This window comes from Mustela erminea, chromosome 7 (assembly GCF_009829155.1).
Source record: "Mustela erminea isolate mMusErm1 chromosome 7, mMusErm1.Pri, whole genome shotgun sequence".
Lineage (NCBI taxonomy): Eukaryota > Metazoa > Chordata > Mammalia > Carnivora > Mustelidae > Mustela > Mustela erminea.
In genome coordinates, this window is record NC_045620.1 from 104,989,071 (window position 1) to 105,006,054 (window position 16,984).

The 16,984-nt window shown below is 43.6% G+C and overlaps 1 protein-coding gene across 1 annotated transcript in view; it reads right to left on the minus strand.

Annotated features, from left to right (window-relative positions):
- MERTK (MER proto-oncogene, tyrosine kinase) overlaps window positions 1-16,984 on the minus strand; it is a 113,554-nt gene that overhangs the window by 26,237 nt on the left and 70,333 nt on the right. Inside the window, exons 8-10 of the mRNA XM_032352766.1 lie at window positions 12,362-12,513; window positions 3,861-4,014; window positions 1,594-1,747 (exon numbers count right to left, since the gene is read on the minus strand). Of these exons, the coding sequence (XP_032208657.1) occupies window positions 1,594-1,747; window positions 3,861-4,014; window positions 12,362-12,513 (460 nt within the window). The remainder of the gene's footprint in view (window positions 1-1,593; window positions 1,748-3,860; window positions 4,015-12,361; window positions 12,514-16,984) is intronic.

Here is a 16,984-nt window from a genome sequence, read left to right on the forward strand (position 1 = left end):
GCACCCATGAGGGCAGGAGCAGTGCCTGTTTTTGTTCATTCTTGAAAAGCCCAGGTTCTCACCTACAAGGCCTTCACATATTGCTGAGCTACTCTTAAAACTTCTGCAGAGGTTCTCTGCATCTGTTTCACAATGAGCTCACAAATAACACCTAGACTCTGGGATGCACATCAGTCAACTACATGTTCAGGATTTAGATCAGAGTTTTTCATTTCTTTAAAATAGTCACTCTTGGGATACCTGGGTGGCTCAGTGGGTTAAGCCTCTGCCTTTGGCTCAGGTCATGCTCTCAGGGTCCTGGGATCGAGTCCCGCATCGGGCTCTCTGCTCAGCAGGAAGCCTGCTTCCCTCTCTCTCTGCCTACTTGTGATCTCTCTCTGTTAAATAAATAAATAAAATCTTAAAAAAAAATACAATAGTCATTATTAGTGGGGCCTGGGTGGCTTAGTCAGTTAACCGTCTACCTTTGGGCTCAACTCATGACCTCAGGGTCCTGGGATCAAGCCCTGCTCAGTGGCGAGTCTGCTTCTCTCTCTTCCTGTGCCCCTCCCACCTGGCTTGTGCTCTCTTTCTCTCGCAAATAAAATTTAAAAAAAAATTTTTAAATAGTAATTCTTAGAATTCACATACTAAGATATAATAATTATAGGGACAGAATTAATAAGTACTGAAGGATAGTATCCTGACTAGGATGGATACAAATAAAGGGCAGTTGAGTCTCTAGTCTCAAGCCCCCTCTCTATGCCAATGGAAAGTTTTGGAGTGGAATGTTCTAGAAGGACTGTTACGATGCAGCAATGAACAAAGGTTGCTCAGCTCCCTTCAAAACAGTCACTCACCCTCCCTCCCTCTGTCCCATTCCAGGCTGTCAACAACCTGCCTCTTACAGAATACTTCCTCTGCTCTATGAGTGATAAACGGGTTTTCATGGAAATCCAAACTCATTACAGAGGGACTGGAGTAGAAAACAAAGTCAGAAACAAATCTGCACACCTAGCCTTCTTCTCATAGGTTGCCTTAACATGCCTGCCCATCTCTGTTGATACTTAACTACTGTTCTAAAAGTCAGATATATAGAAAATTAGAATAAGAGCCTCTTTTACACTTGAATGTGAAAATGTCAAGTTCTTCTCTCTTAGAAAAAATCACTGATCATTACAGAAAATGCATAAAATACAGCAAAAAAGGAAAACACAGAATCATCTACACTTATACCATCCAGAATAGCTAATGCTTTGGTGAATTTCCATCTGATGTTTTTGTCTATACACACATTTCATTTGTTTTTAAAAAAAAATAACTAGGATTATTTTTAAGACTTCTAACAAAAATCCTCATTTTACAGCAATCAAGTTTGAGTACTGAAGGCCTAGTGATGCTCTTCTCCGTAAATGAGCCTCTTTCAAGTCTGGCTTCCATTGCTGGCTGTCTCCAGCTTAAGCATGGAAGCTGCCTGCCCCCAGGATGTACATAAGACAGGACCCCCAGCTGAGTACAGGGGTGAGGAGCTGAGCCAGCAGGAGAAGCATTATCCGTTGGCAGAACAAGCATATGATACCATGGAGCAAAACATTTTAAACTGGGGAGACTTACCCAAACTTTGTCTCCTGGATTCTTTTTCTGATGATCAGAGAAATATATAAAACTGACCCGATAAAAACAAATCCGCAAAAGCAACCAAGGATGATGAGCACAGGATCTGTGTTGCCAGGTGCTGGGGTTGATGAGGGAGCAGAATCTATCCAACCTAGTAAAAAAATCAATAGGATCCATTGAAAACATCCCATTGGGATCCAAAATATGTAAGAAACACCGGCTCGTAAAAGGGAAAGAAGATAGTCAAAACCTCTAGAACTTAGTCCTTGCATATTCCGTGGTCTGCATACGTGGGCAGTCCTCACTCTGATGGTGAGAGAGGAGACCACGCACAGTGATCTTAATAATTAAAGGGGGGACTCTCTCCATGTCAGTTTTGAATGTATAAGGAATTGGAAACAATGATAAACCCTTATTTATCTGGTCTACTTTAATTTAAAACACCAGAAATGTTGAGAATTCAAAGACTACATTTCTTTGTAGAAAAGCTTATCATGAGTAGTTTGAATAGTATCTCTCTTCTTCTGGTCCCATAACTAAGATATGGCAAGAGTATATTTTCTGCGCCCTGAAGAATTTTCATACTCCCTTCTGGGTTTGGATTTGTTCCCCCCATTTTACCCTCAATGCTTTCAAAGCTGTGAACTATCTCTGAGCGTTCCTTTATGTGAAGACTGTGGCTTGCATAACTTCCTTGGGGTCATCTTCCTCTTTTGGGGGCGGCCACTCGGCTCATGTGATAAAGTCACCTTCGCTGTATTCCCTGGCCACAGAGCTAGTCAGTCACATGGCAGCCGTGTCTGCATTCCCACAGCCAGCTGTGTCTTCCACGCTCCGCATTCAATTCCAAGTTCACTTCACACCGATACCCTTCCTTTCTTTGCCGCGCTTTGTCTTTGTTCACCAACACCCTCTTTCAAGGACTTATTTTTATCAAGTGTCAAGTGTCTTCCTAGATGCGTGTGATTTGAATCATGGGAGTACAGTCTGCAACCGCTGAGAAACTTTGAGACAAGTGACAAGACTGGTTACAATCATGATGTGCATCTGTTACTTACGTAGGGGTTTGTGGACGGGACAGCTGGCGGCGAAGTGCAGGCTTCGTGCAATTACAGAGACTACATGATGGTAACTCAAGTTCAGACCATGTCATTGGGGAACTGGTGTGATTTAACCCAACTGTGGCAACTGAAATGCATGCATGTTGGAATTGTGCAAAGCAAGGACTATTGGAAGGGCACAGCTTTATAAGACGTTGGAGTGTTTCCCATGTATGAAGATGAGAGCTCTGTCCTCTTAAACTCTGATTTTTTTTTAACCTATGCCCTTAGAATCAGAATCTCATTGTCTCTGAATTTCTACCAGGGAAACACACCTTGCTTGTCATCACCAGTTACTAATGTTCCCTGGATGTAAGCCCATGGGCTGCAGAAACTGTAATATGGCTCCCTTTCAGCATGTTTGAGGGTCACCACAACACACATTCAGGAATTCAGTCGCCCACGCCCAAGTTCTGTCTGCTGCGGGTACAAAGACCCAATTTGTAAATGCAAAAATCATATTGAAAGAGATACCCATGCATGAGTGAGCATGATAGCAGTTTAATATCATGAGCTTACGATAGCAGTTTAATATCAAGTGACTCAGAGTAGTGAGAGTCAGAACAAAGGGGGCTCCCCTGGTCTAATGGAAACGTCTGGGGCCACACAGGGCCTCACAGGGGCAGCTTGCCCAAGGTTACTCCAACAACATGCAAAAGATGGCACACAGGCTGAGCATTCAGCTTGGTGAGCCCCATGCCGTGTAAGGACAGCTTCCGTAGGCAACGCTTCGTGTTCTGTACCGATCACGTCAGCAAGGCTTGGATGAGTAATAACCCGACTGCTTAAATAACGCAGAAAATGGACACTAGCCCATAAACAAACAGTACCCATTATAGAGAGTTAAGGACTGGCCACACTGCCTGTCCAACGACATCACTGAAACTAAACTCACCAGGGCAAGTCAAATTTGGTATTCCAAAAGGACTCCTCTCCTTCGTGACTTAGTACTACCATCAGCAGGGAGGACTCACAGGTAGCAGCACTCTGTGAAGTGTGTTAGCATATCTTTATACGATAAAACGATTTTTATCATTGACAACATTTCCTTCCATCTTTGTGTTTCATCCTTAAACCAGAGGCCCATCCCACAGGTCACTCTCGCCATCTGTGCATCGCCGGGGCTGACAGAGGCTATCAGCCGGCAAGGAACCTGGCTCTCACCGTGTGCAGGGATGAATATTTTCACTGGGTCACTGAAAGGCCCGACGCCCCCGCTGGTGACAGCGGCAATCCTCACTGTGCACATGGCGTTGTGGACTTGAACAGAAATCTCAGCATGGCTGCCATTCCAGCCAACTTCTTCAGACAGCTCTTTCTGGGGACAGAAAAGGAAGGAAGGGGAATAAAATACTGAGGCGCCAAGGGCACATTGCCAGCTTGCCCGCAGTTCCTCTCAGGGAAGTCGTCCCACCTGCATCCCGGAGAGCAGTGGCCGTGTTTCCACCATTTCCCTTCCTCATTCAGGCCACACTGACGGAACCAAAAGGTGGGCAAGAACCCAGAAGGGGCTGGCAGCAACCTCAGGGCTCAGGGCCTGTCTGAGTCAGCTAAGGCTGTGAGGGCATGGCACTTAGAATGGTCAGCAAAGAAGCCTCTGGACGGGAGGAGCATGTAGCAGAGGCAGCCGGATGCCTCCTCGAGACCCCTGCCCTCAGAACCACCACAGCCTAATGCCCAAGAGCCACACTGTACCTTGACACTGACCTCCTGCCAGCGTCCCTTGAGCCAGCATGAATGGGCTCCTGTTCCTTGCAATTATAAGCGTTCTGGCTAAAATCTACATTGAGGAGGCCACGGGCACTGTTTGCTTTTTTTTCCCCCCCTCCAGTGTAATATATGCACAATTTTCTCAATTTTCCAAAAATCTGGTTTCACTTCTACTTATTTTATTTTATAACCACTGCCATGCAACACGCGCCATGAAAACATAGGTAAAATGATTGGGGGGGGGGGGATAACCGGACCTCAGTGCCTCTGTGACACTATCCCCTTTGTTTCCAAACCTCGACGATGCTGTCCTCTGGTGTCAGAAACTAATTTTATGTTGGGGACTGGGCTGGTAAAGGCTGAAATGAGGCCCCAGGAACTGGTCTTTAATCTCTACATTATGGGAGACTTCTCTGATTTCACAGAGAGACCGAGAGAAAGGTCACACCACGTGGGTGGGGTACAGATACCATGGATCACAGAGAGCAGAGGCCTGGTTGGGGTGGCAGCTTTATTCCCTAGTCACCCTGTCTCACGCTAATCACTTTTTTTTTTTCCTTTTAAAGATTTTTATTTATTTATTTATTTGACAGAGACAGAAAGAGAGAGAGATATCACAAGTAAGCAGAGAGGCAGGCGGCGGGGCGGGGGAAGCAGGCTCCCTGCTGAGCAGAGAGCCTGATGCTTCGGGGCTCGATTCCAGGACCCTGAGATCTTTTTTTTTTTTTTTAAAGATTTATTTATTTACTTGACAAACAGAGATCACAAGTAGGCAGAGAGGCAGGCACAGAGAGAGGGGGAAGCAGGCTCCCCGCTGAGCAGAGAGCCTGACTCGGGGTTTGATCCCAGGACCCTGGGATCATGACCCGAGTCGAAGGCAGAGGCTCCAACCCACTGAACCACCTAGGTGTCCCTCATGCTAATCACTCTGACTGATGCCAGATGGGGACGGCTTAGCTCTTAGGGAGAGGGCAGTCCCAACACTGGCGACCAAGGGGGTAACTGAGTCAGCCACCCAGAGACTTTCTACATCTAAACAAGCAGTGTCCATCAGGACTCAGAAATACCCTCAGACAAGGGATGAAAGGGGAAATAGAGCTTTAAGATATTTTTGTTTTTTCTACCACCCCTACCCCCAAGACGGGGTGCCAAGGAGATTTGTCATTGATTTCTTTTTATTAACTAAGTAAACAAAATAATAAATTAACAATTTTTTTGGTATAATCAAGCAGTATCTTTTTTTTTTTTTAAAGAAACAGTATTTTATTTATGGTAAACTCAGTTTTGCTTATGAGTTTGTTGGCATTCTCTATTTAATTGGGGGATGGAGATCATCAAATAGAGCAACTCTATGGTCCAGACCCATAGTGATGGAGCCCTGTAGTGAGTCCATCTGGTAGCTGAGAAATAACATGTCTACTTCACAATTTACTCCCTAACACTCCTGAAAGTGCAAAAAATGTCATGTCCAATGAGGGCCATCAGGCCTGCTTCCAGCTTCATGCTTTTCCATGTCTAAGGACTCAAATATATCTATTTGTGAGAATTTTGAGAATTTTAATTCTCAAAATTAGGGGGCATGCATAACCGTGAAAGAATTAAATCCCCAGAATTTTATCAAGATCAAAAGCTTTTGCACAGCAAAGGAAATAGTTAACAAAACCAAAAGACAACTGACAGAATGGGAGAAGATATTTGCAACGACATATCAGATAAAATGCTAGTATCCAAAATCTGTAAAGAGCTTATCAAACTCAACACCCAAAGAACAAATAATCCAATCAAGAAATGGGCAGAAGACATGAACAGACATTTCTGCAAAGAAGACATACAGATGGCCAACAGACACATGAAAAAGTGCTCCACATCACTCGGCATCAGGGAAATACAAATCAAAACCACAATGAGATATCACCTCACACCAGTCAGAATGGCTAAAATTAACAAGTCAGGAAATGACAGATGCTGGCGAGGATGTGAAGAAAGGGGAACCCTCCTACACTGTTGGTGGGAATGTAAGCTGGTGCACCCACTCTGGAAAACAGCATGGAGGTTCCTCAAAATGTTGAAAATAGAACTACCCTATGACCCAGCAATTGCACTACTGGGTATTTACCCTAAAGATACAAATGTAGATCCGAAGGGGCATGTGCATCCGAATGTTTATAGCAGCAATGTCTACAATAGCCAAACTATGGAAAGAACCTAGATATCCATCAACAGATGAATGGATAAAGAAGATGTGGTATATATACACAATGGAATACTATGCAGCCATCAAAAGAAATGAAATCTTGCCATTTGCAACGACGTGGATGGAACTAGAGGGTATCATGTTTAGCGAAATAAGTCAATCGGAGAAAGACAACTATCATATGATCTCCCTGATATGAGAAAGTGGAAATGCAATATGGGATGTTAAGGGGGTAGGAGAAGAATAAATGAAACAAGATGGGATTGGGAGGGAGACAAACCGTAAGTGACTCTTAATCTCACAAAACAAACTGAGGGTTGCTGGGGGGAGGGGGTTGGGAGAGGGGGGTGGGGTTATGGACATTGGGGAGGGTATGTGCTATGGTGAATGCTGTGAAGTGTGTAAACCTGGCGATTCACAAAAGTGTGTGCGTGTGTGTGCTTGAGTGGGACTGGGGAAGGAAGGAGCAGATGGAGAGAGAGAATCTCAAGCAGGTTCCACACTCAGCATAAAGCCCACACTGGGTCTCAATCTCGTGACCCTGAGATCATGACCGGAGCTGGAATCAAGAGTCGGATGCTTAATAGACGGAGCCACCCAGGTGCCCCCAAAATGATCCCTGTTCTTAAAAATGCATGTAATTTATCCATATTCTATTGATGCCAAATATGTAAAGAGAGGTATGACTGTATCCATATCCCCAAGTATTTATTTTCATTTTGATTTTGAAATCTGACAAAGAAATCCATTTAAAATCACACATGTAGGAGGCACCCCTGTGGGGATTATCTCTCACGGTCAGGGTGCGGAGTGCAGAAGGGGTGGCCATTTCCGTGGCATGAGGTGTTCTTGTCCTAGGGCACACACCATGGGCTAACTGCCCATTTCTCATTCCGTGAGCCTTTATCCTCACCCACTGAGGCATGTATCCTTGACGACTTAAAATCTGTCTTTTCATGTGGACTGTGCCCACTGGGGAAAGTGACAGCGTATCTTAGGAGACAGTTTCTGTTTTTTCCTGTGAGGCCTACAGTCAGTGAGAGCTACTACCATAAGTATTCATTTCCAGTAATCCAAAGACTTTAATATCTCCCAAGTCTGTAAGAATCCACAGCCCTGGAGTTCATAACTGTAATTTAGAATAAGGCCCATCATGAGTGTCTGGGTGGCTCAGTCGGCTAAGCAGCTGCCTTCAGCTCAGGTCATGATCCCAGGGTCCTGGGATCGAGTCCCATGTTGGGCTCCCTGCTCAGCGGGGAGACTGCTTCTCCCTCTCCCTCCCCTGCTTCCCCTGCTTGTGCTGTCTGTCATAAATAAATAAAATCTTTATTTAAAAAAAAAAAAAAAAGAAGGCCCATCTTATTGCCTCAAAGAACAGTAACACTCAATGGGGGAGGAACCACTAGGTCAAAGCTTCTGTGCTGCTATGACAACAAAAGTGATCACAAAAGTGAACAGGCTTCCTGTTCACAGGTGTCCACGCAAAACTCAAATCTTACTCTTCAAACATGCTCTGTTCCTACTTCTTTTTGCTAAGAGGCAACGGAGTGGAATTTGAGCAAGACACACATGCAGAAAGCCAATGGCATGTGGGAAGGAGTAGCGGGCTCAGAAAAACACTGGCTCTGGAGTCAGTCCAGCCTGAGTTCTTACCGCAGTGCTGCCAATTTTAAGCTCTGTGACTGTGTGTAAGTTACTCCACATCTCTGAGCTTCAGTTTCCTCAAATGAACATTGAAAGTAAGAATATCTTTTTCACAGTGTTTTTGTAAGGAGTCAATGGATTCCTCTATGTGCCACAGTTAGCACACAGTCTGGCACACTGTAAGTAACCCATGGTGGTCATTATTACTCCTATATCACCTATGAGGTCCTATATGTGGATCATCTTTCTCTATAAATAGATGGTCCTCTTACAGAAGTGACTTTTGCAGTATATTTCAAGTCTTGGTACATCAGAGAAAATAATCAAGGCTAGCTAGTCCCCCAAAAGAAGAAGTTTATTTGTACAATTCATGGAATTTACCACCATTGTCAGTTTCTTGTCCAGGCCATATGTACCATCCTGGATCAACCCTTGGGTTTCGTAAGTATTCCAGACACCTGGCTGACCAATCCTACAAGAATCTCACCTATTCCTCATACTTTCACAGGACATCGACTCAAATGCTCTGCCCTCCTTTGACACTGAGTGACAGGAAGCGATGAGGAAAGGAAGAGGCAGGGGGCACACGCCAGAATCCAGCCTTGCGGACTGTCAGGAAGCAGTGCTCTCGGCCTGAGGAAGGAATCCTCAAATGCACTGTGGCTCTTTTAAGTCTTTAAAAAGAAGTTGCTTCTATATGTCCGGTTCTCTCTAGGCCCCTAATAATCTACTTTGAAACTTCCCTCTGATCTAGTATCTCTACCCTTTCCAAACACAATTAAGCCAGCATTAGAGCCACAATCCCATAATAATGAGCTTTGTAAGAATAACACATATAAAAATGAGCCTCTGTTTACCATATGGGCAATTCTGGGTCAAAGTTAAACATACTTATTTACCATAAAATATCAAAGAGCCTTAAACTTGCCAGTACACACTGTGGATCTTCCAGAAAGGGGTATACTATGCAATATTTTATAAGCTTATTTGCTCGCTGAATTCTTTTCTCATGGAAAAGAATGTTTTCTCGTGTTCTACTGACAATTTATAGGAGTGGGAATGGATGGGAAACACTAGTCCACACTCATCCAAAGGCTGTCCCATCAGAAAGAGAAACTCTCCAGCTGGTATAGGCGTCAGCCAGGTCTATGCATCGAGCCCAGTGTCATAAATGCTTAGAAAACAAGTTCAAAGTCCTCTGCTTAGATGGTACTAAGATGAGTGAGACGTGGCCCCACGTTCAAGGAGACTAGATTGTAATTGCTCCTGACTTTTAGATTTTGAGCTTAGATTTGGAATGCAAGGGATATAAAGAAAAACAGAACAAAAAAAGGCCAGAATCTTCATCCAGATCAAGTAACTGTGGTACACAGTAAATATCAGGAGTTTCTTAGTCTGAAAGTGACATAACAGGTGGGATAACAAAGGTATAAACAATAACCCACCCAAGGATCACATCTTTTTTTTTTTTTTTTTAACATTTTAAAAATAAGATTGTATTTATTTATTTGTCAGAGAGAGAGAGAGAGAATAAGCAGGGAGAGTGGCAAACAGAGGCAGAGGGAGAAGCAGGCTCCCCGCTGAGCAAGGAGTCCAATGCAGGACTCAGTCCCAGGACCCTGGGATCGTGACCCGAGCCGAAGGCAGCTGCGTAGCCGACTGAGCTACCCAGGTGCCCCCAAGGATCACTTCTAAGAAAGTTCTGAAACTGCATACAAAAAACCCACCCTTGTTAGAGTAAAACCTGGAAATACCTTCCAAAAATATCCAATTCCATTGTTTTGCATAGAGAAGATATACCTTTAGATAGAGTTTGCTAAAACTGGAAATGAAAGAACTGTTTTGAGAGAAGAAGTTGTGTCTGAGTCTTGCCCTCCTGAAATGAAGGGAGTTCAGGAGACAGAGGTGATGGGGACAGAGATCATTTCAAACTTCACTTCGGGCAGGGGTTTTTAGGATCCTCCCAGGGTTGGCTTTTCCCTCAGTGTTTTTCTTTGCTTCCAGTGGTGGCCCACAAGCTTGAAGCTGAGCTGCCATGGCTCAGTGGGGTAAGCCTCTGCCTTCGCCTCAGGTCATGACCTCAGGGTCCTGGGATCGGCCCCATATCGGGCTCTCTGCTCAGCAGGGAGCCTGCTTCTCCCTCACCCTCTGCCTGCTTCTCTGCCTACTTGTGATCTCTGTCTGTCAAATGAATAAATAAATAAAATCTTAAAAAAAGGAGAGAGAGAATGTGATCCTGAGGAAAGTGAGCCACTGAGTCTTTTGTATAGCTTGGGTACAATGCAAATGATGTTCTCACTGGGATGATCCAGCATCTCCAAGGAGGTAATGACTGGAAAGGTCACAGCCTTGACTGTGGCAGTATTGTTCTCACCACAGGGGGGACCGTTCTGAACAAAGGGCAACAAGCATGAGCAGTGCAGCGGGCTGTGGGTGGCATTTAGGGCACGAGGCTCTCCGCTGCGTCATCCGCGAGGCTTTCCTCACTCTCGCCCTTCAGCACACCTCAGCTCCAGACGTCCCCTCGAAACAAGCAGATTTCACTCACGCCAGAAGTCAAAAGGATGACCTGCAGCTCTTTAAACAAAACTGTGGGGTTTTTTTAGACCTCTCAAGTGTCTGCTGATAATGACTATCTTCTGCCAACCAGGGAAAAATAAAATCCTACTGAACCGAAATACAATGATTGGCCCTTCAGGGACTGTTCACAATTTAGCATTGTGAAAGGGGCTTGTCTCTGAGAGAGGCACTTGATTTCCCTGATTCAGCCACTCTGGAAATACTGTTAATCAAAGAAGCACCCTACACAGAGGCCTTAGGCCCAAAGACCAAGAGACAAGAGGCTTCTTTCGTGGCTGCAACACTCCTAAGCAGGGGTTTGACTTGTATAGACAACATTCTGTCGTCACTCTGAGGCACAAAAAGTCATGGACTTCAAGCCTTCTTTTTCCTATCTCCCATCACCTACTGCTTCCAAGAGTCTGCTTCCTGATAGGTAAACTGAGTCAGGAAAAGAAGGAGAAGAAGAAATTCCTACTGTGCTTTGGGGAAAGAGCAGTTTTGGGAAAAGTTGGATGACGCACGGGGTGCCTGGATGGCTCAGTGGGGGTGCCTTCGGCTCAGGTCATGGTCTCAGGGTCCTGAGATTGAGCCCCACTCAGGCTCTCTGCTCAGCAGGGAGCCTACTTCCTCTTCTCTCTCTGACTACTTGTGATCTCTCTCTCTCAAATAAATAAATAAAATCTTTTAAAAAAAATACTCTATAAAGCTGGATGACGTGAGGTGGAAAATGACTGAAACAAAGCTTGGATGTCATCTGTGGGGGCAGCTGTTGACTCTGTCCCTCTTCCTGCTAAGCAGCCACACTACTTTCATGAGATGCCCCCCACAAATGCCACAAGGATGCTAACATCTGCTCTATCTCCAGGACCAGGTTGATCAAGCAAAAGTCAGCTTTGCACGATGGTAATAAAGAGACGGTCCTGATGATGAAGTCAGTGCTTCTGCCTTTCCAAGGACACTGTGCCACAAAGAAGTCAGTGTCACCTCAATTCTCTTCATCTTCCCAGGTGGGAAGGGGGCCTGTCTGGGAGCTGCCTACCCAACCACATGCAGGCATCGTCCCTACTTCTGTGGAGCTGCATTAAGGCAGCCTGTTGCTGACTTAACCCTGTCCTCTGGAGTCCGGTTGCCCCTTGCCATTCTCTAGGAGGCTGGGGCTCTTCCTTGACAATCTTCTTCAAAAAAGCATCTTCTGGAGTTTCTAAGGGGCCATGAATGGCTGGACTGCTAAACCACACAGCTTTTCGACCCTGGGGTCGGTCGAAATCTATCTGGGTGGCTCTCAACTATCTTCCTACAAGAGCCCAAGTTCCCAGAAGGCATGAATCAACTGATACAGAGATATGTCCTACACTTATTTACTGAATACATAAATGAATGGATGAGTGAGTGAGCGAGAAAAGCCCCAAAGATTCCCTGGAATTTTATCTCTTCAGTGAAAGGTGGCCTTCTTCGATAATTCCTGGTCTTCTCACAACAGAAAGAAAGCTTCTACAAGAGGATTAAATGAGGAAATCTAAGGAGACAAGTGAACTCCTTCAGAGATCAGACTTACAGAAGTGTCTGCACTCTGCCACACGTGAGAGATCCAGTAGCCCAGCAGTTCCCCTTCTTGCCGCTTAATTGGAGGCTTGACCCATCTGATGTCCACCTTATGACTAGATTCATTCAGAAACATGGTGACGTTCGAAGGTGCTGCTGAAGGGGCTACAAAAGAAAGAGAGAATAATGAGGGACCACAGAGAAAAGTACACAGAGGTACATTTTCTTCTTAGTTTCCGAATGTTTGGTTTTCAAATATTCTATGGCAAGCATTCAAAATCTGAGATTAATAGCAGATTTTCACCCTCTTTTCACTTAAGGGGCATTGAATTACCACATAAGTTTTATTATTTTTTAAAGATCTATTTATTTATTATATACAGAGAGAGCACGGGAGAGTAAGTTGGGGGGAGGGCAGAGGGAGAGAGAGAATCCTACGGCAGATTCGGTGCTGAGTGTGGGGCCCAACACATGGCTGAATCCCAGGACCCCAAAATCATGACCTCAGCTGAAACCAACACTCAACCACTTAACCAACTGCACCACCCAGGTGCCCCTGAAATACCACAGAAGTTTTTAAAAAGTAAGCACTTTTCCAAACTAAAATCACAAAGACAAGGAAAGGCAAGGAAGGAGGTTGTGGTGCTCCTGGTCTCCTCCTGGGGAAGCAATTTAAACAGGGCTCTCCAGTTCTCCACCTGTGAGGTGGAAGGTCAACCAGATGGACTGGAGATCAGTTCTGTTTCATGTGAGATGTACAAGGCAGGGAGCTACCATTTTAAAGTCCAAAGGCAGGTTACTAATGGTCTGAGAACTGAGCTAATCGGTCAGAAAATTAAAAAAAAAGAAGTGTGTGTGTGTGTGTGTGTGTGTGTGTAAGACATCTCATTATTAAAGACCAGAAGATCAAATGGTAATGCCTGGATGTCAAAATATAAAATTTAACTCTGGTTTTCACTTTCTGGTTTATAGTACGTTCTGCTTAAGTCACATACCCACTTATCTGTTATTTCTCACGAGGATACAAGGATAAAAGTCATAGTGCTTAGGAAAAAAAGTATGCATGTATTATATATATGTACAAAATAATTTGGAAAACAGGTCAAGGTCATTACCAGATTACTTTTTGGGAACAAGGAACTTGACTATTCTCTATTAAAATTGAAAATAACATGGGGGCACCTGGGTGGCTCAGTGGGTGAAGTATCTGACTCTCTTGCTTTCCCTTCAGGTCATGATCTCAGGGGTGTGAGATCAAGCCCTGCATAGGGCTCTGTGCTCAGTGCAGAGTCTGCTTCTGATTCTCTCCTTCTCCCTCCCTCTTATTCTCCCCATCCTTATACTCGGCCTCTCTCTCTCTCAAATAAATAAATAATCTTTAAAAATAAATAATCTGCGACTCTTAATCTCACAAAACAAACTGAGGGTTGCTGGGGGGAGGGGGGCTTGGAGAGGGGGGTGGGGTTATGGACACTGGGGAGGGTATGTGCTATGGTGAGTGCTGTGAATTGTGTAAACCTGGCGATTCACAGGCCTGTACCCTTGGGGATAAAAATATATGTTTATAAAAAATAAAAAAATAAAAAATAAAAATAAATAATCTTAAAAAAAAAATCCACCTGAAAATAATATGCTCTTTGACCATGTATTTTATTTAAAGGAATTTAATCTAAAAAATTCTCCTGTATTACATTTACTGAAGCAAAATAATGAGAAAAAGGAATAAATGTAATGCTCAGTCAATAACTATGATGTAATAAATTTTGATACATTTTCCAATGGATTACTTGCTACCCAGCCACTGAAAAGAATTAGGTAGATCAGGTGTGTAGATATGAAAAAATATCTAATGGAGGGAAAAATCAAACTGAAAAAAGGTATGTAACAATCCACTTTAGAATTAAAAAAAGTTTTATATAAATACAGAAAGAATAAAAATAATTGTAATACATGCCAAACCACTGCCTATAGTTGTATTTAGGGGAGATTAAGTTATATATTTCTGATATGCCTAAAAAGAAAACAAAAGGGTACTCTAACCTTCATTTCTACTTAGGAAATGTCATGCAGCTAAAGCTGTGTTGTGAACTGAGTCATATAGTTTCAAATCAGCTGTAGAATTTCCGGATAAATGTGGCTAATTCAACATGTCATTTTTTCTTTTTTTAAGATTTTTTATTTGTTTATTTGATAGAGAGAAAGAGAGCACATGCAGGAGGAATAGCAGGGAGAAGGAAAAGGAGAGGGAGAGGCAGGCTTCCCTCATAGCAGGGGAAGCCTGATGCAGGACTTGATCCCAGGACTCTGGGATCACGACCGGAACCAAAAGCCGTTGCCTAACCAGCTGAGCCACCCAGGGGCCCCTCAACATGTCTTTATGTCTGCTCCTCATGAAACCCCTCTATGATAACACTAAGGAATTTAAAACAGTATAAACTCATAAGGTACAGTAGAGTCAACAGTGGAAAAGAAACATCAACATATACTTGAAAGCTGAAAAAGAGACACAGAAGGTGTAACTAATTCAGCAAGCCTGTACTCCCCAAAGGACATGGAGAGGCTCAGACGCTGTGGGCCCCGGTACCAGAAGATTGAAAGTTTGACTGGGAAGTAGCTAGTCCTCAAGATGCCTCTAACCTACTCCCACACACCTGCCAGGGACACCTTCCAAATCCCCCTGGAGACAGGAAGCCACCTTGGTCTCCGAACTGAAAAACCTTTGGCCTTCCAGCACTGGCAGAATGAAGGCACAATGAGAGGCCAGACAGACAACTGGGGAAATAAGTGGAAGTTTGTACACTGAACAAGGAGGACTCTGCCTCACTCTTCTTCCTCACCCGGCTCCTAGAGTATCGGCAGCCATATTTACATTCCTAAGGCGGGAAACAGGGGACTTCTTTGCTAGAGAAAGTGAGTGGTCCTAGAGGAAAGAAAACCAATATTGACACTTTGGGGTGTCCCAACCAAAACACTTGGATCACTCTGTGTTACACAGAAAGACACAAATAAATTAAAAATAAGGAGGAATCAAAGATATATCACATATTCAAAAGAAAGCTAAAATGGCTTACATTAATATCGAAGTAGATCTTACAGAAAATAATACTACCAAAGATAAAGGAAGCAATCTCATAATGAGAAGGTGGCCAATTATTAGGAGAGCATAGTAGTATTAAGCATCTATATGCATAAAATAACAGAGCTTCAGAATGTATGAAGCAAAACCGGGCAGAGCATCAAAAAGAAATGGATAAACCCAAAATTATAACTGTGGATTTCAATGTCTCTTTCTAAATAATTGATAGAAATAGGCAGAAAAGCAGTAAGAATGTAATCTGAAAAACGCTATCAACCAACTCAACCAAGCTGACATTTATAGACTACTCCATATAAGAAGAACAGAACACACGTTCTCTCCAAGAGCACACCATACACTTATCAGGAAAGATGTGTTCTGGGCCATAGAGAAAGAGTCTCAATATATTTCAAAGTAAGTGATACAGATTATGTTCTTAGGCACCAGCAGAGTGAAATCAGAAATCAGGAATACAAAGATTTCGGGCAAAACCCCGAAATATTTGGAAACTAAGTTACATAGCTGAATAACTAATGGGTCAAAGAAGAAGTGAGGAAAGTATTTTTGAACTGAATGAAAATGAAACACAGCCTATAAAAACTGTTCTCAAAGGCTTTTCTTTATCATTTGAGAGAAGAAGACATCTTATAATTTTGGCACCAGAGAGTCATTTTGTGCAAGGGTTAACCCTGAAGATTTCTGATCTTGACCTGTCTGCCCTCCTCCCCCATCTCTATTATGACTAGAGCACTGAGTAGGTGAGGCCCGAGTTAAGGGCAGGAAAGACGTTCTACAACCTAGAGCTCTAAATTGGGAAAGAACAGAAATTGTGGATCTGAATTTAACAGGAATATAATATTCATAGACGGTAACAAAAATCTCAGAAATCAAAAACAGCACAATGGAAAATTCTTTATTTTTTTAATTTTATTTTTTTAAAAAGATTTTTATTTACTTATTTGACAGACATAGATCACAAGTAGGCAGAGACGCAGGCAGAGAGAGAGGAAAGCAGGTTCCCTGCTGAGCAGAGAGCCCGATATGGGGCTCGATCCCAGGACCCTGGGATCATGACCTGAGCTGAAGGCAGAGGCTTTAACTCACTGAGCCACCCAGGCGCCCCTGGAAAATTCTTTAAAGTTTAAAGATATAAATAAAATTTGCTATGAGCAAGTCAGCATAGAGAGAACCTACTTCATTGGGCTTCTCTGAGGAGCGAATAAAATAATTCATGCATAGCACCTAATGTGGGGCCGGGCACGTGGTGTTTGGTAAACATGAACCATCTTCACGTTCATTATTTCTTTTTTAAAGATTTTATTTATTTATTTGACAGAGAGAGATCACAAGTAGGCAGAGAAGCAAGCGGGGTGGGGGCGGGGGGCGGGAAGCAAGCTCCCAGCCGAGCAGAGAACCCAATGAGGGACTCGATCCCAGGACCCAGAGATCATGACCTGAGCTGAAGGCACTTAACCCACTGAGCCATCCAGGTGCCCCACATTCATTTTTTCTTGACCTTGACGCTACGATGAATAATTTTTATATTATTATATTTTAACT